The 25,377-nt window shown below is 57.1% G+C and overlaps 1 protein-coding gene across 1 annotated transcript in view; it reads left to right on the top strand.

The window, feature by feature from the left end:
- The window catches only part of CHD6 (chromodomain helicase DNA binding protein 6), a 138,275-nt gene that overhangs the window by 57,960 nt on the left and 54,938 nt on the right, over nt 1-25,377 (top strand). The window contains 14 exon segments of the mRNA XM_043496052.1: nt 287-345; nt 986-1,103; nt 2,964-3,050; nt 3,728-3,862; nt 4,268-4,389; nt 7,727-7,970; nt 10,639-10,815; nt 12,743-12,886; nt 15,661-15,916; nt 16,287-16,497; nt 19,100-19,295; nt 19,936-20,100; nt 21,490-21,669; nt 23,420-23,530. Coding sequence (XP_043351987.1) covers nt 287-345; nt 986-1,103; nt 2,964-3,050; nt 3,728-3,862; nt 4,268-4,389; nt 7,727-7,970; nt 10,639-10,815; nt 12,743-12,886; nt 15,661-15,916; nt 16,287-16,497; nt 19,100-19,295; nt 19,936-20,100; nt 21,490-21,669; nt 23,420-23,530 — 2,205 coding nt within the window.

The following is a 25,377-nucleotide window of genomic DNA, read 5'->3' as shown; positions in this document are numbered from 1 at the left end:
GAAGCGTATTCTGGGGCAGCGCATGGAGGAAGTTCTGTCCCTGGGTTACCTTCCTGGCCCTCCAGGGCCACTGAAACTTCAGGTTAGAGCTGGGGCAGCGCTCATCATCTTCCAGAGCCTCATGCTGCTCCGCTCTCCTCTTCGCTGTCTCCCATGCTCCAGTTCTGCCTCCAGCTTACTCGCAGGCCAGAGGAGCCGAGTCGGACCCCTGACCAGGGGAGAGGTACCTGGCCCTGCACCCCTTCCCTGCGCTGGCTGGTGCTAACCCGCTCACTCTTGGTTTCAGGTTCACCCGGGCGGCCTGGCCTATGAGATGGAGGAATTCTACGTCAAGTACAGGAACTTGTACGTGCAACGTTTATGTTCTGTATTGGCACATGTGCTGTGTGCAGAGATGTGTGTATGCAAGTGCTGTGTGGAGAAGTATATGCGTGTGCATGCACGTGGTATGCACAGAGATGTGTGTGCACATGCTGCGTGCAGATGTGCGCATGCACTTGGTGTGTGGCAAGATGTACGCATGCGATGAGTGCAGAGGTGTATGTACAGATGTTCAGAGAGGTGTGTGTGTGCGTACACTGGATGCAGAGTGTGTATGAGGAAGTGCTGTGTGCAGAGGTGTGTGTGCACGTGCGTGCCCCATGCTGCTCCCCTCGCACTAGCATCCACCTTGCTGGGATGGCTGCCAGCTTGCTGCAAACCCAGCCTGTGCTAGCTCTGGATAGGTGCTTGGAACCTCTCCCCCGGGGCTTCCTTCTGAGCCCATGCCCCTGGCAGGGTGTTAGGAACAGGAAGTCACTGCCATCCTTGGCCATGGAGCTCAGTCTCAGCTGTACCAGAGCCATTTGTTTCCCCAGCCTCTGGCCTTGTGTTACAAACCAGGAGCTTAGTGCAGTGGGGGGTCACTGAGGGCTCCTTCACACTGGGAGGGGGGCGGGATCGCGACCCACCAGGCTTTCATGTTTGTCTGCCTGTTGTTCCGCAGCTCCTACCTGCACTGCAAGTGGGCAACGCTGGAAGAGCTGGAGAAGGACCCCAGGATCTCTCAGAAGATAAAGCGCTTTCGGAACAAGCAGGCCCAGATGAAGCATATCTTCACGGAGGTGAGGCCATGGCCGGGCGGCTGACACTTCTATCTCCTCTCTGGAGAGCTGGGCTAGGTGAACTGGCTGGGTGCTGCTCGTGAGCCCTGGCTGGGCACTGCCATCTGCCATGCTCACTGCCCAGCTGTCCCCAGTTACAGTGCAGGAGCTTCAGCTTGATGGCTGGCTCAGCCCAGCCTGCCCCAGCTCTGTGTTGAGCGATGCGTCCCAGCTGGAGGGAGCCAGGCAGCCTTTATCCTAGTCCTGGGGCTGGCTGCTAGCTCCAGCCCAATGCCAGCGGGTTGAAGGGGAGACTGGACGGGCTCTGCTCCTTGGCTCACGTGTGTATGATCAGGAGAAGCCTCACAGCAGCCCAGGCAGACGGGTGGTGGAGAGGTATTCAGCAGTGCTTGTGGGGCCAGTGACACCCCCACGGTGCCAGACATAACTGCAAGCTGTCAGCCCTGCTGTCCCCAACCCACTGTGGCTCTGGGGATCACACTGACAGTCCACGTTTGTCTAAGGAAAGACGTAGGGGTCAGGCCAGTGTTTGCCTACATGTGAGCTAACCCAGCCCCCTCTGGCATGGGCACCTCATGCCTCAGTTTAGCAGGTCATGGTCACTTTGATCAGGGGGTGTATGGTGCCATCGTGCCAGGGCAGTGTGCACTGGGGCAGCGTAAGCAGGGGTGTGCAGCACCATCGTGCCGGGGCAGTGTGAGCAGGGGCGTGTGGCACCATTGTGCCAGTGCAGCATGTATCAGGGCAGTGTGAGCAGGGTGTGTGTGGCACTATCGTGCCAGGGCAGTGTGTATCGGGGCAGGGGATGTATAACATGGGGCGGCATCTGCATCTGGACTCCTCTTGTAGCCCATGATGTATTTCTGCTGCAGGAATGAGGGCAGCTTGGCTCCCTGGAGAGCCCTCTGGCATTACGCACTCATCTGTGCAATGTGCCTGCTCAGGGTGCGGGTGAGTGAGATCTCCTGGGGCAGGGCTGTTGCAGGGAGAGAAGGAGCCATAAACACCCAGGCCCTGCTGGGCTGCTCCCTCCCCCTCCACTTTGTGAGCAGATTGGAAGCCGTTTCCTAGCATTCGCTCCGGAGATATTTGCCGGCGGCTCCTGTGCCATGTCCTGGCGAGTGTAAATCAGCATTGAGGAAATGGCAATGTCTTTGTAAGCGTGGCTGTAAACCCTCAGGGGCTCCAACTCCCAGCCCTTGCCCAATGTGCAGATGCAGCGTCCCTACTGGAGAGCATCATGCCCCTAACCCCAGGCAGGGTGCAAGTCGTGCTCTGCCTCAGTCTCTAAGCTGCACAGCAAGGAAACTGATCTCTTTCCCCTCCCTCCCCACAGCCTGCCAGAGTGGCAGTGACACCTCTGCAGCTTGCTCCTGCCAAGGAGAGTGGTGGGACTGTGGGGAGGTGAGGGCCCCTACAGCCTGGTGCCAGCCTGGCTGTGTTGAGCTGGCAGAGGAGAGTCAGGAAGGGCTGTGTCTAGCAGGTGACCCAGGTTGCTGAGGTTTGCCAGGACGGAGGGGTGTGAAGGCCTGCTTGGGGCTGTGTCTGGCTGCTCATCGGTGGAAACCCTTGGATGCACGAGCACACAGGTCCAGGCTCTGAGCTAGCTTGTGCCCTGGTGTGAGCTCCTCGCTTCCCATCAGCGGCAGCACAGAGCCAGCATTCTCATGCGTTCTAGGGCAGCAAGAGGCCTGCCCTCCCGACACCTTGCTGGTGGTCCCCTGGAGGCAGATGCAGGGGCCAGCTCCGGTATGTGCTCCCTGCACTGTGGAGCCCTGGGACCATGTCCCTTTCACCCTCGCACTGCTCGGCCCAGCAGGCAAACTGAATGTGTCGCTCTCTCTCCTCTCGCTGCACCAGCCTGACGAGGATTTGTTCAACCCAGACTACGTGGAGGTGGATCGGATCCTGGAGGTGGCTCACACGAAGGACTCTGACACCGGGGAGGTGAGTGCCACCCCTAGCATGCAGCTGATCTTCATCTGGACACGGGGGGAGCAAGGCGCAATGGGGAGGGTAGAGGCTGTGCCCAGAGGAGCTCAATGGAAGTAACCTGGGAAGGAAAGTTTATTTGCCTGTTTATGGGACCTGCCGGGAGCTGTGGGTTTCAGGAATGCTGGTTCCAGTGTAGTTATCACCAAGTGCTGACTCGGCAAACCCAGAGGGAAGAAGTGCTGGGAGCAGGGGGCTAGAAATGTGGTGATCCCGAGGCTGGTGCTGAGATCCTTCAGCCCCCTAGCCTGCAGAGAATGGTGTGTTGTGTTCCTTGTCGGCTGGCATCTGGGGCCTGGGGAGGAGACCTTGAACCCTGAGGGCCTAGCCCATGCAGGGGGATATTTGGGCCAGGTTTGGATTGAGCAGAGGTCTGGGTCTGCACAGCCTGAGTGTGCATGTCTTCACGTGTGTGCGGGCAGGCAGGCAGGCTCATGTGCATGTCTTCACGTGTGTGAGTGCGTGTCTTTGTGTGTGCAGTACGTGCAGGCAGGTGGGCTGGAACGCATGCGTGTTCATGCTAATGCCGGGGGCTTACACCCCATGGGGCAAGAGAGTGCGTGGCCCCCGGTCCTTGCCTTCCAGAACATGTCCCCCTCCCTGATCCCGAAGCACCTCTCCTTGTGCTGCAGGAGGTGACCCACTACCTTGTCAAGTGGTGCTCGCTGCCGTATGAGGAGAGCACCTGGGAGCTGGAGGAAGACGTTGACCCTGGAAAAATCAAAGAGTTCGAGACCTTGCAGATCCCACCAGAGATCAAACATGTGGTAAAGTACCCTTCGGCTTCTTGGCCTCTCTGTGACGCGGGGAGAGGGAGGCCTGTTAGCACCAGTACTGGTTAAGTGCTTCTGATGCCCCTGGATCCTGAGCCCCCGCCCAGTGCTGCCGATGCCCCTCAGTCCTGACCTGCAGCCCCCTGCTGTTCTGATCCTGAGACCCAGATCCCCTGCATCCCCCACGTTTGGGGTGGGGAAAATCAGGTGCTGGCATCTAGGGGCTGAGGCCTTGCTGTTGATCAGCTGATGCTTGCTAATAATTTTGAAACCTCTTTCCCAAGTTTTCCCTTTTCAGCCTGAGCCCAGCATTGTCCCTTGTCCCTAGTCTGCAGCTACACCTCGCTGAGCACTAGCCTGTTCTCCTCCGTGGGTCATGCTCTCTGCTCTCCCTCCTAGGAGCGCCCCGCTTCCGAGTTCTGGCAGAAACTGGAGAAGTCACGGGACTATAAGAATAGCAACCAGCTACGGGAGTACCAGCTGGAGGGAATGAACTGGCTGCTCTTCAACTGGTACAACAGGTGAGCAGGGGCCAGAGCACGCCCCATCACAAGGAGCACTGCTGGTGTTTCACACGTCAGTGGCCAGGTGTAGTGTTGTGCCATTGGAGGGGAAGGGTGCTTCCTGAAGCAGATGCATGAGCTATGCCTGGGGGGATTCTGCGCCAAAACATTAGCAATTCTGCGCACAATATTCTAAAATTCTGCAAAATTCTGCATATTTTATTTATCAAAATAACACTATATAATTATGCCAGTTTCAATTATTTTGGTAATTTATTTCAAAATACCTATTAGCAAGTATGTCTGTAACCATATGGACAACAACAAAAATTCAGGAAATGTGTTTTGACTAATAGATTCCTTATTAGGCATATTAATACTGAACTCTGAGTAATAATTCCTTTAAACTACAATACAGAAACATATTTACCGCTCCCCTCAGAAGCAGTGCAAATATTTTGGGGAATCAGAATAACAGAGGAGCTGAGGGAGAGGGAAGTAATCGGTGGGTAGGCACCTGGGAGTGAGCCTGGAGGATTGTTGGGTGTGGGTGGGAGGGGTATGGAACAGTGGGTTTTTTTGGGAGGGGAGAAGGAATTGTTAAGGAGCCTCCCACATGCAGACCCTGGCTGAACCTTAGCCTTTCTTGTTCAGTCAGGGACATCTGCCCCTCCCCCTGTCCATCCCTGTACCACCTCCTCCCATCCCCATGTGTCCCTGCACTCACACTCAGCTACCCCTTCCCCTGTCCCCACGTCAAGGTTCTTTCCCCACTCTGAACTCTAGGATAAAGATGTGGGGACCTGCATGAAAGACCCCCTAAGCTTATTCTTACCAGCTTAGGTTAAAACTTCCTCAAGGTACAAACTTTTACCTTTTGTCCTTGAACTTTTATGCTGCCACCACCAAAGTGTCTAACAAAAATAACAGGGGAAGTGCCAACTTGGAAACGTCTCCCCCCCAGAATATCCCCCCAAGCACTACACCCCCTTTCCTGGGGAAGGCTTGATAAAAATCCTCACCAATTTGCATAGGTGAACACAGGCCCAAACCCTTGGATCTTAAGAACAATGAAAAAAGCAATCCGGTTCTAAAAAGAAAAGGAGTACCGGTGGCACCTTAGAGACTAACAAATTTATTAGAGCATAAGCTTTCGTGAGCTACAGCTCACTTCATCGGATGCACCGATGCAACAGTTGCATCTGATGAAGTGAGCTGTAGCTCACGAAAGCTTATGCTCTAATAAATTTGTTAGTCTCTAAGGTGCCACCGGTACTCCTTTTCTTTTTGCGAATACAGACTAACACGGCTGCTACTCTGAAACAGGTTCTAAAAGAGAATTTTAATTAAAGAAAAAGTAAAAGAAAAACCTCTGTAAAATCAGGATGGTAAATACCTTACAGGGTAATCAGATTCAAAACATAGAGAATCCCTCTAGGCAAAACCTTAAGTTACAAAAAGAGACAAAAACAGGAATATACATCCCATTCAGCACAACTTATTTTATCAGCCATTTAAGCAAAACAGAATCTAATGCATATCTAACTAGATTGCTTACTAAATCTTTACAGGAGTTCTGACCTGCATTCCTGCTCTGGTCCCGGCAGAAGCATCAAACAGACAGAGAGGACCCTTTGTGGTCCCCCCCCTCTCAGCTTTGAAAGTATCTTGTCTCCTCATTGGTCATTTTGGTCAGGTGCCAGCGAGGTTATCTTAGCTTCTTAACCCTTTACAGATGAAAGGGTTTTTCCTGTGGCCAGGAGGGATTTAAAGGTGTTTACCCTTCCCTTTATATTTATGACACCCCGCATTCCCCTCCCTCCCCATGTGCCCCTGCACCCCCACTCAGCCACCCCTCCACCCCCCATCTCCATGTGGCCCTGCACCCCCACTCCCATCGGCCCCTCTCTCCATGCTATCACACCCCTTGCTCCTGTGCCCCACCCCGTTTTATGCCCCCCACTAGCCCTTCTGAACACCAGTCTGTGTGACCCCCCCAGCAGCCCCGTGTGTCCTGCTCTAGCCGCCCCCACATATCCCATACCTCCTCACCTGGCCCTGTGGGCAGGATGCTGTGAGGAAGGCAGCCCTCCCGCTCCCTCTCTGCGGTGGCTGGCTGCTCTGGCCCTGAGTCAGCTGCCCTCTTTTCTGGTGCCACAGCAGCCCCTGGTGGGTGAAAGGTATAATTGCAGTGCCTCCCTGACAGAATCTGTTTTCTGTGAGGAAAAAAAAAATCTGCAGGGGACATAAATTCTGCGTGGGCACAGTGGTGCAGAATTCCCCCAGGAGTAATGGGCTTACCACTCCCATGGGCTGATGGGTCACTACTTACCGTGCTGTCAGGTTGCATGTATGCAGCAACCAATATAGCTTTATTCTTGTAATTTTACCTTTATGATTGTTTAATACCAATGAAGTTGGCTCCTCCCAGATGGCATGAAGTGTGTGCTAGGTGCTGTTGCGTTCCTGGGGCTGGTGAGGCCTCAGGAGAATGAGGACTCCACTGAGTGTCCCTTGGGTAGTTGGTTGGTTGGTGCTGGCCATGCTGGTGTGCCCCTCCCAATAGCAGGGACACAGATGCCCTTAAGAGACAGAAATGTACACAGTGCTATGCACTGACCCATGCACAAATACCTGGAGCAAATGGACATGCAGATGGTTAGCCTTTGCATGCACAGTAGCCTGATTTGTGTGTGCACCCATAGAAGTTGTGTGAGTGTTTTCCCACTGACCGTGGGCCTGTAATTTGCAGATATTTTGGTGGCTGGCCCTGGACTATCTTTAATGTGAGCATCTTGTAATGCTTTAGAGGCCCTGAGTTCCCCCTCTGAACCCCCTGGGAGGCAATTCTGTCTGCAGTGCTCCTAGGCTCAGAGAGGTGGCATGACCTGCCCAAGGTGGCAAGACAGGCAGTGTCAGTGCTGTAGGTTCCCCAACATGCTATGTGCATAAGAACGGCCATACTGGGTCAGATCAAAGGTCCATCTAGCCCATTATCTTGTCTTCCGACAGTGGCCAATGCCAGATGTCCCAGAGAGAATGAACAGAACAGATAATCATCAAGTGATCAATCCCCTGTTGCCCATTCCCAGCTTCTGGCAAACAAAGGCTAGGGACACCACCCCTGCCTATTCTGCTAATAGCCATTGATGGACCTATCCTCCATGAATTTATCTAGTTTGTTTTTGAACCATGTTATAGTTTTTGCCAGAGGATGTTGTGAAGGCCAAGAGTTCCATAGATTGTCTGTGCCTTGTGTGAAGAAAGACTTCCTTTTGTTTGTTTTAAACCTGCTGCCTATTAAATGTGTCCCCATGCGTAATGTGTCCCCGTGTGTGTTGTGCTGCATCTGCAGGAAGAATTGCATCCTGGCGGATGAGATGGGCCTGGGGAAGACGATCCAATCGATCACCTTCCTTTCTGAGATCTTCCTGATGGACATTCATGGTCCCTTCCTCATCATTGCGCCGCTCTCCACCATCACCAACTGGGAGCGGGAGTTCCGCACCTGGACGGAGATGAATGCCATCGTGTACCATGGCAGCCAAATCAGCAGGCAGATGATCCAGCAGTACGAGATGGTGTACAGGGATATGCAGGTGCCTGCTGCTCTCAGCTCCCCATGGCCCAGTGACCCTCAGATCTCTCCTCCTTGGCCGCTGCTGTTGTGGATGGATACTGTGACGGGTTCCCTCTGGGGTGCTACCTGGGACTGGGGTACCACTGAGCTCTCTGACTCACCAGCCTGGGCTCCCTCTCACACTGTGCTGCTGTGACAAGCTGTAGATTACTCCCAGACCTACACTCCCACCAGCATTTGCACAGGCAACGACACACCCAGCTGCAGTTACATGCAGGCTGATGAGGCACTGCATGAACCAACAATAGAGAGGTTACAGACAACCTCCAGCTCCTCAGCCTAGGACCCCAAAGCTGTGGGTTCCCCAACATGCTGTGTACATAAGAACGGCCATACTGGGTCAGATCAAAGGTCCATCTAGCCCAGTATCCTGTCTTCCGACAGTGGCCAATGCCAGGTGCCCCAGAGAGAATGAACAGAACAGGTAATCATCAAGTGATTACCTTGATCAAAGCTGCCCTGATTGAAAGCCCAACCAGATTGAATTTATTATTCAGTTCGCTTCTCCCTCAATGTGGAGAGGAATATGTACGATACACTTGTGTTAAACCAAGCTGAGATTTTCCCCAGACACTTCAAAGACACTGGTTTAGATAAAAACATAAAACAAGTTTATTAACTACAAAAACATCTATTTTAAGTGATTATAATAGCAAACAGATCAAAGCAGATTATCTAGCAAATAAACAAAACCGCAAACTAAGCCTAACATACTAGATAGATTGGATACGAATTAGCAATCTCTCACCCTGGTTGATATACAAGCAGTTCACCAGATTTCCATACACAGGCTAGAAATGCTTTTAGCCTGGGTCCAACACTTTCTTTCCCCCAGTCCAGTCTTTGTTCTTTGGGGTTTTCCAGGAGTGTCCTTGTGTGAGGAGTGAGGCCCCTAGGTGACGTCACACCCCACCTTATATAGCTTTAATTTATGGCGGGAACCCTTTGTTCCAACCTCAGTTCTCAGCCCCCTTTGTGGGAAAAATGGAGATCAGTGTCATGTGGTCTGGTCACATGCCCTTGCTGAGTCATAGCTGCCATTACTTACAGGCTGTCTGGAGCAGTCTCAGGAAGGCTCACCAGATGAGGAATAAGCTTCTCCTAAGGCCTGTTGTTTCCCCTGATGACCCATTATCTTGAATAGGCCCTTTTCAACCAGCTGTCTAGACTGGAAGCATCTTGCCTACAGATGAGGTCCCTCAGGGGTAACTACATTTGAAATACAGATGTATAGTCAATATTCATAACTTTAGATACAAAAATGAAGTATGCACACAAATAAGATAATCATATTCAGCAAATTCTAACTTTTCCTTAGACACATCACATGACTTATCTTGTACAAATGGCATCATAATTATGTCATAATCATACCCCCTGATGAATATGGGGTGTAGTGTCACAGATACCCCTGGGGTCAGCCTTGCAGCCTGGCTCCCTGCCTAGCTCTGCGTCACGAGGTATGTTTTTCATGAAGTGACTGGCCTGGGTGTGCCCAGCACGTGGGGCTGCCCTAACTGCGGGGAAGGTGCTCTTGAAGCACCCAAGTGATGGGGTGCAATGCAAACCAAGACATGCACTGCTCATGCAGGAGGGTGGGAATGCTGCGTGTCCCTTCCTCTTCTGAGAATGGGCTCGCCTCCTCCATAGCAGGAGCCTGCTTTTCTGATTCTGGAAAGCAGCCTACCAGAGGGCACCCTGTGTGTGGGATGTGGTGTGTTGGGAAGGCACCTGATCTGTGGGGCGCGGAGGGCTGAGGGACACCCAGCTTTAGGGATGTGGGGGGTACGCAGCCTGTGGGGTGTGGATTGTCGGGAGCACCCAATCTCTGTGGGGCGCAGAATGCCAGAGGGACGCGGTGGACGGGGGGGTACCCAACCTGAGGGACGCGGTGGGCCTGGGAGGACCCAGCCTGAGGGACGCGGTGAGCGGGGGGGCACCTAGTCTGTGAGGCGCAGAGGGCTGGGGGGTACCCAGCCTGAGGGATGTGGTGGTCTGGGGAGCACCCAGCTTGAGGGATGTGGTTTTCTCGGGGGCCCCAGCCTGAGGGATGTGGTGGGCTGGGGGCACCCAGCCTGCAGTTTCGGAGTGTCAGGAGCACCTAGTCTGAGGGGTAGGGAGGCACCCAGTCTGTGGGATACAGGCCCTTTGGGAGCCCCCTGTACTTGCAGGGAGGGGCCCTGAGAGTCCTGGCTGGATGCGCACTCCAGCCTGCTGCGTGAGGAGAGATGGTCTCGGGAGTCTGCATTTGAGGTGTGACCTGTCAGGACCGCTGTGCAGCCCTGTCTCAGTGTCCCCAAGGGGATCTTCCCAAGAGGCCAGCGCTTCCAGCTACATCACCCTCTGGCTGCTGGAGACCCTCAGGTTGCCGGTCCCCTCGCTGGCCCTGCGCAAGGCCTATGGCTGCCATTGTGGTGTCACTGTGGCCTCGGATGGTAGTGCCTTCCCCTTGCACAGATACATTGTAGTACACTCCGAAATGCCTCTCTGATGAAGCCCCTGGCTCTCTGAAGAGCTGCCGCAGATCAGGGCTGGGCTGCCCAATAGCTGTGTCCAGCTGACTTGCCTGTCTGGGGTGTACTGCAGCCCGACATGAGTAAAGCACTGTCTGGCTTGTGTCTCCTCAGGGTAACCCTCTTCCAGGGATCTTCAAATTCCATGTGGTGATCACCACCTTTGAGATGATTCTGGCCGACTGCCCCGAGCTGAAGAAGATACAGTGGCGCTGCGTGGTCATCGACGAGGCCCATCGGCTGAAGAACAGGAACTGCAAGCTGCTGGAGGGGCTGAAGCTTATGGCTCTGGTGAGAACTCACAGGAGCGCAGAGCGGGCTGGACTCAGCCACATCTTGGTACTGTTCCAGCACAACCAGGGCTTGGCTGTGAAGGGGAACCAGCCCTCCCCGTCAACTGGCACGGCTGTCCTTGGGAAGATGCCCTTGGCTTTTGAACCCTGGGCTGTGATTTCCCCAGTTCAGGCTGTGGGGCCTGGTTGGTACTCGGCTGGGGCCCTCCAGGGGAGTGTCAGATGCTGCTGACCTAGCATGAGGTGCTGCCGGAAGGGCATTAGCAAAGGGGCTCTGACCACTTGTGCTCATTACAAATTTTATGGCCCAGTTCACTAGAGCAGGGACATCGACCTCAGTTCCTGGCCAGACCACCGTGGCTAATTACATCCTCTGCCCTCTCAGAGGGAGCTGCTATTCTCCAGCACTCCCTGCCCCATCTGTACTGCAGTGGTACTGTGTTCTGCACAGCTGCTGTGTTCTACTCTAGAGGCAGCTGCTTTCCAGTGATGGGTGGCACAAAGACTGTATTAGCAATGGTAAGTAAAGGGCTCTGGGATGAAAGGTGCTCTAGACACAAGTTCTTTTCTTGGTATTCAGTGAGGTCACAAAGCTGTCAGTGCCAGGATGATGCAGAGGGGTGAAGGCTGAGAAGCAGATCAGTGCCAACTATTGCCAGGGGCGGATGTGTATTGGGCAAACATGGTCCCCTCTCCAAGGGCACCAACACACTGGTGTGCTCAGGCTCTGCTGCACTGCAGAATGGCACTCGTCATGGGGCTTGTGCTGGGCCATAAAAGGGTCCGTGTCTGACTCTCTGGTGCCCCATGACGTGGGGGGTTGCCCACACAGCAGACCTGCAGGTGTGGGCAGTACAAGACTAATGGGATGCTGCTGCAAGCCTCTTCCATTTCATACTGGCCCCACTCCCGCGCTGCCCACTGGCTCCCTGCTCTCTGCTCTTCGCACGATGCCCATGGAAAGCTGCAGCCTCCCAGCACCCCTGGCTTTCGTTCATTCTCTCAGCCGGCAGCTCTTGAAGCTGCTCTCCGTGTGCAGAGCGACCTGGGGATAAATGTGAGTGTTTAACGCAGTGCCCGGGGAGCAGCACGAGCTCGCCCTGAGCTCCCACTGGCTCCTGAAGCTGGGCGTACTCGACTGTCCATTGCCCACCCAAAGTCAGGGGTGCCATTTCCCTCCGGAGGAGCTGGCCCCATTGGGCTCGCTCGGCTCCAGGCCCCTGCTGGACCAGTGCCTCCTGTTACAGGAACAACTACAGGCAGTGACTGCCCCAACCAGCCACTGTAGAGACATGGAGCCCTCGAGCAGGTCGCTACTGTCAGGCCCCTTTTATGCTGGGGGCAACGCAAGATCAGAGCAGTGCCGAGACTTGCCAGCTGGGAATAGAATCCTGGAGTTCTGCCTCCCAGTCCACTGATCTCACTGCTGGACCATGGTCCTTCTTGTGGGGGCACAGGGCCTGGCCCAGCGGCACTGAGGAGAACTCCTCCCCAGAGAGCCCGGGCAGAGCAGCCAGGGGCAGGGTGAGCTTCCAATGCGGTGCTGCTGCTGAGCTACCGCAGCCCTGCCCTGGCACCACTCTGACCTTGGCATCCCTGCTGATCCTGTGACACAGGGACTAGTCAGGGCTGGACAGAGACCTTCCAGTGCATGGCCATTGTGTCCTGACCAGGGATAGCATGGGGGCCTGCTGACCTGGAGCAGATCGGTACCAGCGCTCTGGGCCAGCGGTTGTCCTTCAGACCCTTGGGGTTTGCAGTCTGCTGCATCACTGCCCTGGCCTCCTGGTGCAGGAGTGAAGTTATGGCTAGGGCAAGTGAGTGTCCCTGGTGCGAGTCTTCCAGCCCCTTTGAACCTGTTGCTCTGATTCTGGCTGCCTGAGCTCTGCCCCCTGAAACTGAAGCCCTGACCCTGCTCTGCTCAGGAACACAAGGTGCTGCTGACTGGGACACCCCTGCAGAACTCAGTGGAGGAGCTCTTCAGCCTGCTGAACTTCCTGGAGCCCCAGCAGTTCCCCTCAGAGACGGCGTTCCTGGAGGAGTTTGGGGACCTGAAGACAGAGGAGCAGGTACCAGCAGGGCCCAGGGGTGAGGCTCAGGGGCTGGCAGGGCCTAGGGGTTGGGCTCAGAGTTGCAGGGGCAGGAGCTTGGGGGTGAGGCTTAAGAGCTGGCGGGGCCCCAGGGCAAGGCTCAGGGACTGTGGGAGCGAGGCTCAGGGGGCAGGGCCCAGGGCTGTGGGGGTGTGGCCCAGGAGCTGTGAAGCACACCTGGGCCTCAATCCAGAAACACAGCTAAACACGTGCTTAACTTTAATCCCAGCAAAGGCAATAGGGCTCCTTCTTGCTGCAAGCGAAGACCCTGCCTGAGAGCACTCCCAGCACCCTCAGCCCAACATCCACAGCCTCTGCGTGCCCAGCACCGCCTAGCTCCCGCACACCCAGCATCCCCAATCCCCGCACACTCAGCATCCACAGCACCCACATACCTAGAACATGCCCCGCCATTCCCCAGCTCCCGCGTGCCCAGCACCCCCCAGCTCCCGCACACCCAGCACCCCCTAGCCCCCGCACACCCACCATCCCCAGCACCCTCATGCCCAGCACATCCCCCACCATTCCCCAGCTCCCGCACACCCAGCATCCACGGCCTCTGCGTGCCCAGCACCCCCTAGCTCCCGCACACCCAGCATCCCCAGCCCCCGCACACCCAGCATCCACAGCACCTGCATGCCCAGCACATCTCTCGCCATTCCCCAGCTCCCGCGTGCCCAGCACTCCCTAGCTCCCACACACCCAGCACTCTCTAGCTCCTGCACACCCAGCATCCACAGCCCCCGCGTCCCCAGCACACGGCCCGCCATTCCCCAGCCCCCACGTGCCCAGCACCCCCTGGCTCCTGCACACCCAGCATCCATGGTCTCCGTGTGCACAGCACCCTCTAACCCCCGCACACCCACAATCCCCAGCACATCCCCCGCCATTCCCCAGCCCCTGCACACCCAGCATCCACAGCCCCTGCATGCCCAGCACATCCCCCGCCATTCCCCAGCTCCCGCGTGCCCAGCACCCCCTAGCTCCTGCACACCCATCGTCCCCAGCACCCGCGTGCCTAGCACATCCCCTGCCATTCCCCAGCACCCATACCCACAGCACCCGCGTACCCAGCACATCCCCCGCCATTCCTCGCATGCCCAGCACATCCATAGCCTCTGCGTGCTCAGCCCCCCGCAACCCCTGTGTGCTCAGCATTCCCCAGCCCCTCATGCACCACAGCCCCTGCTTGGCCAGCTCCCTGACAGCCCCCACTCGTCCAGCATATCTACAGTCCCCTGTACGCCCAGCACCCCTACCCTGCAGACACCCAGCAGATCTACAGTCCCCCACACGCCCAGCACCCCCACACTACAGACACCCAGCAGATCTACAGTCCCACACACGCCCAGCACCCCCACCCTGCAGACACCCAGCAGATCTACAGTCCCACGCATGCCCAGCGCCCCCCAGACCCTACACGCCCAGGCTCCTGCCCCCCTCCCCAGCCCTGCATGCCCAGCATATCTTCAGCCCCTGCATGCCCAGTACCCTCCTACATACCCAGCACCCCCGGCATGCTCTGCATGCCCTGGACGCACAGTCCCCCAGTCCCCCACATGCACCCCACAGTCCCTGTTCACACATAGCATGCCCCCGCACGCTCACCACCACCCCTGCATGCACATGCACAGCACACACCCTAATGCACACACAGCACCCCCGACCTCCCCTGTACTCTCTACACATCTCCTATATGCTCTGTGCACACTCACACCCTCCTCTGCATGTTCAGCACACTCACACCCCATGCATGCTCAGCACACCCCTCAGCATCCAGTACACACCCTGCATGCTCACTTGCACGGACCCTACGCTTACAGCGCACAACCTCTACATGCATGCACATCACCCTTGTGCACAGGTCCTTCCTGCTGCTCCCCATTCCCAAATGTAAAGACGCAAAGGGGACAGTTAAATCCGCGTGTCAGTGGCTCTGCTCTGGAAAAGCTGTGCCCTTTGGGCTGGTTCTTGCCATGCGCAGTCAGCTGGTTCTGCACACGCCCTCCGGAATCCCTGGTGTTGGGTCCATCCGGAGGCCTCTGCTGCGGCTGTTTGAGAGCCTGGTGGAGCTTGCAGAGTCTGCCCCTCCTCACTGTGCGGCGGGTTTGGGCTCATGGAGCCACAGAGCAAGCAGCATCCCAGTGGGACTGGAGCCCTGGACCTCCCTTCTGCTCACAACAGGCCCAGTTCAGAGCAACTGCCTGCATTGTGACAGCAACACTTTTTGTGCCCACAAGGGGAGGAATCGCACTGGGGCATAGGGGGCAGGCTCACTTTAGGCAGGAGCTGGGTATAAACTGGGTGCTCAGAAGGAGGCAATGAACGGTGCAGTGAGGGTTCACACGGGTTTCTGCTCAGCAGGCATCTCTCAGACCACCTGCTCCCTGGCCTGCCTGCTCCTGGGAACGAGCTGTGCTCTGGGGAGGAAGCCAGGCTCACTGGCAGAAGTGTTTATGAACTCTGGGCGCACAGCCTGGTAGTCACACACCTGCCCGGGTGAAAACAGTGGGGTTGCACGGGGGTATCCAAGCCCAGCCCGGCTCTCAGACCCCAGCGCAGTTTGCAGAGCTGGAAGCTGGAGAAGTCTTCTCTTGGTGTCAGTAGAACAGGCTTGCCCTGGTGTCCCTGGGAGGCGATTAGCACAGAGCCCTCACGTGCATGGTGGCTGACCCAAGAGGGCTCTGCACTTGTCTTCACTGCCTGCCATGCACACGGCGGGGGGACAGTGCGTCTGCGCTTGTCCTGGGCAGGTGAAGAAGTTACAGTCAATCCTGAAGCCCATGATGCTGCGGCGGCTGAAGGATGATGTGGAGAAGAACCTGGCACCCAAGCAGGAGACCATCATCGAGGTGGAGCTGACCAACATCCAGAAGAAATACTACCGGGCCATCCTAGAGAAGAACTTCTCCTTCCTGTCCAAGGGCGCCAACCAGCACAACATGCCCAACCTCATCAACACCATGATGGAGCTGCGCAAGTGCTGCAACCACCCCTATCTCATCAATGGTGAGCCGTAGGGCATGGGGCACCAGGGGCAAGACACACCAACATGCCCAACCTCATCAGCACCATGAGCTGTGCCAGTGCTGCAGCTGCCCTGCCTCATGGTGGTGAGGAGCTCCGGCCAGGGCGGGTGCTTTTCAGCAGCTCCCACCCCGGGGCAATGAGTGAGGTGTAGTCATTACTCTCCGTAGTTCTGGCCACTTACCAGCTTCCTAGACCACCTGGCTCGGGTGTCGGGCTTGGCTCTGGCAGCAGCTGGTGCCTGCTACCCTGTGGTGTGTGACAGTGGTGAGCAGGGCTAGGGCAGCTGTGCCCGGGCAACGCAGGTGGGCCACAGTTCTAGCCAGGGCTGATTTCCCCTCCTGCTTTGCAGGGGCGGAGGAGAAAATCCTGGAAGATTTCCGTAAGTCGCACAGCCCAGAGGCGCTGGACTTCCAGCTCCAGGCCATGATCCAGGCGGCTGGCAAGCTGGTGCTGATTGACAAGCTGCTGCCCAAGCTGATCGCCGGTGGGCACAAGGTGCTGATCTTCTCCCAGATGGTGCGCTGCCTGGACATCCTGGAGGACTATCTCATCCAGAGGCGGTCAGTACAGCCTGCGCTGCCTGGCTCTCCCCACTCCCCCCGCCCTGCTGTGCATTCCAGTTCTCGGGCACATGCCCTCTCGACCCTCCCTGCCCACACAGAACAGGCTGGGCAAGAAACTCGGGCTGTGCCCTGGTATGCAGTGCAGGGAAGCATGGCCACGCCCTGCTCTCGAAGCAGCACCACCGCCTGAGCTTGGAGGGCCCAGCTAGCTGCAGCCAGCTCACCGCAGCTTTCCTCCTTCATCCCTTGGTCCTCAGCAGCCTCCTCTTCGTACTCCATTCTCTACTTGCCCACCCCAGATCCTTGGCCCCTCCCTGCAGCCTGCCAGCTGGGGCTCCCCCTCTGTGCTAGGCCTGCGGGGGCTTAGCCCGGCCGGGTGTGCAGGGCCGGGGTCACTGGGCTCTGGTGTGCACCCAGCACCGCTGAGTCAGCACTCAGTCACGCCCAGCTCCCCCTTGGCTAGGGTGGAGAGCACCAGGCAAGAGCCATGTGGGAGACTGCGGAGGGTGGTGGTAGATCGGGGTGATGCTCGACTGTCCGAGCCATTCCCAGGTGCTCTTGGGGAGATCCTGGGTGTCCTGGTAGCTGCATAGACCCTTGCTCCTGGCCCCTTTCTCTGCCCATCTCCAGCCCCCCGTCGCAGCTGCCACGGCCATATTCCCTCCAGATACTTTCACACTAGGCTGTGGCTGAGAGATGAGAAGTGGCCAGAGGAAGTGGCAGGAAAATGGTTTAGAGATGCTGCTCTGTTATGTACATGGATCAGCCCATCCAGCCCCTCTGCCCTGCCCCTCACCCGCCTTGTCCACACCCTTCACCCACTGTGCTCACACCCTGCCTTGTCCACTGTAAGGGACCTAATGGTCACGGCTGGGCTGGGGTCCACACATCAGGGATGGCAGTCAGTGAGCTAGTGCTGGGTTCAGTTAGCAAGAGTCAGGTCAAAGTCAGGCTGGGGTAGGAGATCAGAGATCAGCGGTAGTACCAGGCTGGAGGCAGGAACCAGGGTCAGACAGGTCAGGGTCAGAAGCCAAGACGAGGAGACGAGGGGAGTTCTGGAGTCGCAGCAAGCCCAAAGTCCGTGTAGTGCCCAGACAACTTCCTGGGGCACCCTCCAGGGTTCAATAGGACACTTGGCCAGTCAGAGGGCTGTCACTCTGGGTCTCTGTGACGCCTGCCCCCCACACTGCCCCATGGCTGGGGATCTGCAAGGCCTCCCAGTGCACTGTGGGAACGTCAGCCATCTCAGGCTCTGCAGACCTGGGCTCTAGTTCCTGGATCCTTACATCAGCGCCACTTACCCACCCTGTGCCATGCTCTGTCATGGCCACTGCCAGTGAGCTCTGAGGTCAGTTTGCAATGAGTGATGGTCCCAAGCCGGGAGGTAGCCAAGCTGTGTTCAGTGCAGGCTGTGGAGAAAGGCCCCTGCACACCCCTGTGTGCTTCCCCCAGCACAGAGCAGCCTCAGGACCCTGCCCGTGCCTGCTATGCCAGAGCCACAAAGGGGGTGATTGTTTTGTTCTCTTCTTACCCTGCGGGAATATGTCTGCCTCTTGGGGCAGCGTCACACGGCTCTGAGCCATCAGCGTGTACGGAGTGGGGATGGGGGAGGGTCTGGCCCCACCTATCGAGTATTCCCAGAGAGCCTCACTACCATTTACCCCAGGGGTGAGTGTGGAGGCCTGTTCCTACTGTACAGCGTCTTGTCCGGAGAGCCCCCCTCAGTGCTGGCTCGCCCAGAGATCTTAGAGCATCGTTCCCTGGGCACACCCGGGCCTGTCTGGTGACCCGTCTTGGGAGTGTCCAGGTGGAGACAAGACCTTGTGGGCTAAGGCTCCCCTGTGCCTATCGCTCCTTCCCCATGGCCCCTGGGAGCCTCGTGGCTGAGTGTTGAGCTGACATGCTGTTCAGTGGCCCTGCCGCCACAGAAGTCTGGTTCTGGATGGGGAAGCAACAGCTGGCGCTGGCTGGCCCCAAGGAGCCCAGGCTGTGCGGGCTGCTTAACTCACAGGATGCCTATTAGGAGGCCGCATCCATCATGACCAGCAGAGCAGAGTGTCCCCAGCCCACAATCACCCACTGTGTACTGGGGCCGGAGCTAGCAGGTGCAGGCTGCACTGTCTTCCTGTGTGGGAGCCTCTGGGGAGGGAACCCTGCAGAACGCTGCCCCCAGGGTCAGGCAGGGGCAAGGCCACAGGGTCTGCTGGCCAGGTCATGGCCCACTCTGTTGCAGTGTGGCTCCTGCTGGCCTCCTGTGAATGCAGGCATAGAGCTCTGATCAGCACAGGCCCCTACACGCGTTTCTGACAGAGCCCCCCTGGCCCTGTCTTTGCTCCAGAATGGCAGCACTTCCTGCCCTCAGGTGCTGCACAGCCCGTAGGCCCCTGTGCCACATGGGGTTGGCTGCCCTTGGCCTCAGGAGCAGGAGAGCTGGGGTCCTTGTGCCTGCATGGAATGGGTGTCCTGGAGCTGCCAGAGCAGCTCTAAGTCTGGTGGCTGGCACCCCGTAGCTCTAGGAGCTGGGTCTGCGGAGATGAGATGCCCTGCTCCACATGGTGCAGGCTGTATGGTGACCTGCCTGTGTCCCCTGTCTGAACAGATACACCTACGAGCGCATTGATGGGCGGGTGCGCGGGAACCTGCGCCAGGCTGCCATCGATCGCTTCTGCAAACCGGACTCAGACCGCTTCGTCTTCCTCTTGTGCACCAGGGCGGGAGGCCTGGGCATTAACCTCACAGCTGCCGACACCTGCATCATCTTCGATTCGGACTGGAATCCACAGAACGACCTCCAGGTATTGCAGAGCAGGGCCATGATGGGGTTGGGGGGGCGGGAGGGGTGGGGGGTTTGCATGAATAATAGTGCTGATTAGAGCAGAGGAGTTGTGTGCCAGCCAATCGCTGGGGACAGCCAATGGGTCCATGGGACAAGATACCACCCCGTGCTAGGGCCAGTTAAAGAAGGCCAGCCCAGGCAGTCAGAGCAGAGTGGTGCTGGAAGTGCCGAACAGTAAAGAGCAGCTGTGCTGGGGGGTCAGGAGCAGCGCAGAACCTTCCCCCCCCGCCCTCGGGTGCCTGCTCCAGCATGGCCCGGGGTGGGGGGATGCGGAGTTGGTCGCTGAGAGCTTCCTGGCTTCAGAGTGGCCTGCACTGCCGTGAAGGGAAGCCCCAGATGAGCGCAGCTCAGGTGCAGGGGGCGCTGAGTCCAGAACAGGCCTCTGCATCACATCCACACAGTGCTCAGTGTCCCTTGACTGGCCAAGGCGGCTTCTTCAGGTCAGCGCTAGGACACCTTGTTGAGGCGGAGGCTGGGCTCTGCCCGTTGTGCTCTGGGCAGGGGTGGGGGCTGGGCTCAGCCCATTGTGCCCTAGGGCTCCTGTATTGGTTGCTGCAGGCAGAGCCGTGTATTTGACACTGTGGCCTTTGCTGTCCCAGGCGCAGGCGCGCTGCCACCGGATCGGGCAGAGCAAGGCGGTGAAGGTCTATCGCCTCATCACCCGCAACTCCTATGAGCGCGAGATGTTCGACAAGGCCAGCCTCAAGCTGGGCCTGGACAAGGCCGTGCTGCAGGACATCAACCGCAAGGGCAGCACCAACGGGGTAGGCTGCCTGTCTGCCCGCCCTGGGAAGGCTCTGCACCTCTGCTGCTCCTTGCAGTGTTCCCCCGAGTGGCTGCGCCTGTGTGTGCCCCCAGTGCCCTTGGCTGCGCAGAGGGGTACAGGGCTGAGCCTCTGGGTAGGCCCGTGGCCCATAGCGCAGGACAGATCCCACTCGCTTGCCCGCACAGCATGGGTGAGTGTGTGGAGCCATGCAGACCCTGAGGAGAATCCGTGTCCCTGACAGAACAGATTTCAGGTACCTCCGCCATGGACATCAGTCCTGTTCTGCAGCATTCAGCCCAGCCCCCCGGCGCTGCCAATGCCCTCAGGCCTGACATGCAGCCCCCTGCTATCCCAGCTCTAGAGCCTCCACAGTTGTTCCCCATTACATGCTTGCTCGTCTGGCCATTGGCTTGCCCTGAGCAGAGGCTTCCAACCCCGCTAGGTTTATTGTGGCTCTGGATGGATGAATGTCCGTTAAGGACTGAGTTTTGAGCCTACCCCAGGATCTCGGGGGTGCTGAGATCCTATATTGATGGAGCTGAGTGTACCCAAAGGTGCCTTGTCCCCTGCTATCAAAACTAACCACCATGGATGGGAACTGCCTGCGAGAGAGCAGAGGGCACGTGGCGGTGCTTGCTGTGCCCAGGTGGCGCTGCCAGCGAGACGAGGTGACAGCTTAGCAGGAAGTGTGAAAGCACACAAACAGCTTCCAGTAACAGAGCTGGGCCTGGATCTTGGGGGCTGGGGCCTGTAGGGCTCTCCCATCTCAGACTCCGAACTTTCCTAGCACTCTGAACAGCAAGGGTGGCCAGTTGCCCCATGACATCATAAACAAGATAGCTTAAAGACCCGTCACACCCATGTGACAGCCCTGATTCCCAGGGAGGTGTCTGGGGGTGGGGGTAGGAGAAGGGTCAGGTACCAGTGAGGAGAAGGTGAAGTCTTGTAGCTTGACTGGATCATTCCTAGGCCAGAGGAAGCTGCAGAGCCCTGCTGGGAAGGGCAGCTGTGTTAACAGGAGTTCCAGGGGGTAGCCAGGCAGAGGGGCTGTGGTTTTACCCAGCCCTTTGCCTCACTTTCCCTCTGTGTATTTGTTTGATCTCACCCAGATCCCTCCCTGTCCACTCTGGGGTCAGGAGCGGGCTGTGTCTGGGGGCATTCAGCTGCAGTCTAGCACCGTCATTGCAGGCTCTCGCAGTTCCACAGGCACCATCTGCAGGGATGGGCGCTGCAGTTCTAGTTAGCACCATGGCTCTGGGACTGTTAGATGCCTCTGCCTTCAAGGGCTGGCTTGGGTAGGGCATCTCCGTCCCCCATGCCTGCGCTCCCAGCCTAGCCCCAGCTCTGGGGCGGTTGGCACAGTGCTGACATCCTGTATCTTCTGCAGGTGCAGCAGCTCTCAAAGATGGAAGTCGAGGACTTGCTACGGAAAGGAGCATACGGGGCTTTAATGGACGAGGAAGATGAAGGCTCCAAGTTCTGCGAGGAAGATATTGATCAGATCCTGCAGCGCAGAACCCAAACGATCACTATCCAGTCAGAGGGGAAGGGTTCCACCTTTGCCAAGGTGCTGTGCACACTGCCTGGGGAGCTGCCTGCCTTCTTTGGCAGGGCAAGGGTGGGGTGCACTGGGCAGATGGGACACAGACTTCGTTTCCCTGCTCTTGGCTTGGCCTGTTGCTTTCTGAGCATCCCTGTGTGTGTCAGTGCAGCCTGGGTTCCACCCCACCGAGGTCAGGAGCTGAGTCCAGGTGGTACAGAAAGCGGGGCAGCACGGGAGGGCGCCGGGTGTAGGAGGGAATGCCGTGGCCAGCCTTTGGCAGCGAGGGGTGGCCATGTGAGCAGCTCAGCTTGGCTTCTGTCCAGTTCACCCAGGATGGATGTCTCCTGTGGAGCCTTTCCCAGGCTCTTGCATTTCTCACGGTGTCTGCCCGATCCATGCTGTGCAGGGGAGTGTTCTAGTGGTTAGAGTGAGATGGGGGTTCTGATCTCAGCTCTGGAAGAGATCCCTTCCCCCGCCTCAGGAATCTCCAGGAGATGCTGCTCTGTTCTGAGGAGATCCCTTGTACTCTGCAGATTTGGTCACTCACGCATCATTTTATTTATTCAGTGTGTGCGTAGTTGTGTAGCCACGCGATGGCATCTTAGTGGCATGATGCAGTTCTTCTAGGCCACCGCTGAACATAATCAGCTGGCATTCCTCAACAGTGTGCGTCGTTGTCTGCGCTGCACAAAGGGCTGTCATGAAGGCCCCAACGATACTGGTTGGCTGCACAAAGACCTTGCCCAGTCCAGAACCTGTTCAACAGGGACCATTGGAGGCCCCATGGCCCTGGGGAGGGAGCTGGAGTCTGCTTCTTCTAGTGATTGCCAGATGCATCCCAATGGCAGGGCCGGCTGTGTGTTCTCTCCTGCCCCCACTAAATCTATTGTCCTGGATCCCTCAGGGCTGAGCCAGGCCTGCGCCCTCTGTTGTGGGGAGGAAGTGTGAGAAGGAAAGAGCCGAGCTTCTCTCACAGATCCCAAGGGAATTTGCAGGGTTGGCCTTGTACTGGGGGCCTGAGCACATTTATCCAAAGTCTGTCCAGCCCCCACCCCATGGAATCCCTGCTGCCATGTGCACAACACGTATGGGTCTGTGCGTCCCATGGAACCCCTGCTGCCAGGTGCACAGCGTCTGTGGATCTGTCCGCCCCATGGAACCCCTGCTGCCAGAGCAGCAGCGCACTCATGCTTGATAGCCGGGGCTGCAAGCAGTCTGGAGATGCAGGGCCATTATTCTTGCAGTGCTGCCCTCCCTGTGCTTATGGAGAAAAGACACCAGCTCAGTATCCATTCTTGGACCCCAGTGGCCTAATTTTGCCTCCTGCCTCCTGCTGCATAGGACCTGACTCTGAGGGGGTGTTGCCCTGAAGCACAGGGGGCAATGGTTGGCTCTGCTGTGTGCTCCTGTTGCTGGGCAGGGGGAGTGCAGTGCGCCATACGTCAGTGCCATCAGAGCTCAGCTCTAACCACCTGCTGAGGTGCCTGCTGTAGAGGAGGAAGCCCATGAAAGCTGTACTGCATTGTGCTCCCAAGGCTGGCAATCTGGGCACTGCTGGACAGGGTGGGGCTGTCCCACCTCTTATCCCTTGCCAGGGCTGAATTTCCAGGGGGCTGGAAACAACCCTGGCTCCTGGACCCCTTAGCAAATGAAGAGGTTGCTGGTAGTGATCCCTTCTCTGTACAGACAGGGTGCAGGTGGGAGCACACAGACTCTCTTGCTGTTGCTGAGGATGGATTGCAGACTGTTAACTGGCTCTTCCTTCACTCCCCAGGCCAGCTTTGTCGCTTCAGGGAACAGAACCGACATTTCCTTGGATGACCCCAACTTCTGGCAGAAGTGGGCCAAGATAGCAGAGCTGGACACGGATGCAAAGAACGAAAAGGTAGAGCCTGAAAATGGGCAGCCATGCTCATGCATGGACATGCACGCTCCTCCACATGCACGCATGCTCCTCTGGGGGTCCGCACACTCCTCCACGCTCCTCTGGGTGGCTGCATATGCACACGTTTCCATTGCTAACAAACCCAGCTGCAGCCCTCCCTCTCAGACAGGACAGGTGTGCTGCAGTGCTGTGCTCCCATGGCCGGGTTCGGTGCAAGTGCAGAGCCCAAGTGTCCAGTAGCTCACCCAAAGGAAGGATTGCTGGGAGGTGAGTGACTTAATTCTGGCTGCTCTGGGAAGCCCGAGCGGGGCTCCCTCAGGCTGGGCAGTGTGACAGTGTTGAGAGCAGTGGCTGGGGTGTCTGTGCTCTCCTGAGGGAAGACATGGGAAGAGCAGCCCAGTGTAAGACACTGCCCCAGCCGGTTTATTCGGCAGCGATGGAACCAACAGGCTGCTTTGACCATCCCCTGGCATGTGGGGGATAAGGGGGGATGCATGGAGCTGCACTGGGGGCACCTCACAATTCCCCTGCGAAGAGGGGGCTATTTGGGAGCTGTAAACACCTCCCAGTGTAGCACTTGGTGGGAGGGTTGGCAGCCAGCCCAGCTACAGGGGGGCCTCAGGAAATGGCCCCAGCTCCCCAGCCCTCCCTAGCTTCAGCATATAGTTCCATTGGGTCAATGGCATCTGGCTGGGGGTGTGCATGCATGTGGTGCTCAGCACTGCCTGCCCCATGCCCGGCTCAGAACAGCTGTCTGCCATGAGGCACGTCAGGAGGCTGTAGTGAGCGTGGGGCCCAAATGGGAGTGACCAAACCCGAACGCTCTCAGTGCTGGAGTGCCTGCCTGAGGCTGAGTGAACAGCACTGATCTCCAGGGAGTCACACCCACACCTGTCAGTTACATGCAATGTGCAGCCACAGGCTAAAAAGCTAACAGAATGTAAAGAATCATTAGGAAAGGGAGAGAGAAGACTGAAAATATCATAATACCTTTATATAAATCCGTGATACGCCCACATCTTGAATACTGCATGCAGTTCTGGTGGCCCCATCTCCAAAAAGATATATTGGAATTGGAAAAGGTCCAGAGAAAGACAACAAAAATGATTGGGGTATGGAGCAGCTTCCATGTGAGGAGAGATTAAAAAGGCTGGGACCGTTCAGCTTGGAAAAGAGACGATTAAGGGGGGATATGGCAGAGGTCTGTAACATTGTGACTGGCATGGAGAAAGTGAATAAGGAATTTTTATTTACCCCTTCACATAACACAGGAAGCAGGGGTCAGCCAATGAAATAAATAGGCAGCAGATTTAACAAACATAAGGAAGTACTTCTTCACAGAGCGCACAGTCAACCTGTGGAACTCATTGCCAGGGGATGTTGTGAAGGTCAAAACTATAACTGAGTTCAAAAAAGAATGAGATAAGTTCATGGAGGACAGGTCTGTCAATGGCTACTTGCCAAGATGGTCAGGGACGCAACCCCATGCTCTGAGTATCCCTCAGCCTCTGCCTGCCAGAAGCTGGGAGTGGACAACAGGGAATGGATCACCTGATAATTGCCCTGTTCTGTTCATTCCCTCTGAAGCATCTGCCACTGGCCGCTGTCGGAAGATAAGATACTGTGCTTGGTGGACCCTTGGTCTGACCCAGTCTGACAGTTCTTATGGTCGTGCCCATCCAAGAAAGCCTTGCCCTGGAGGGAGCACGTGGGTCCCCAGCTGCATTTATCACTTGGTGCTGTACTTGGGTTCTCCTGGCTCCGCTTCCATGTGGGTGATGGACGGTGGCTGGCTGCAGCTCCCAGCACTCAGGAAGACGTGTGTCTTAGCACAGCCCAGGGCCCTG

This window comes from Dermochelys coriacea, chromosome 13 (genome assembly GCF_009764565.3).
Source record: "Dermochelys coriacea isolate rDerCor1 chromosome 13, rDerCor1.pri.v4, whole genome shotgun sequence".
Classification (NCBI taxonomy): domain Eukaryota; kingdom Metazoa; phylum Chordata; order Testudines; family Dermochelyidae; genus Dermochelys; species Dermochelys coriacea.
The sequence above is the reverse complement of the archived record's forward strand: the minus strand, read 5'-3'. Positions and strand labels throughout refer to the sequence as shown.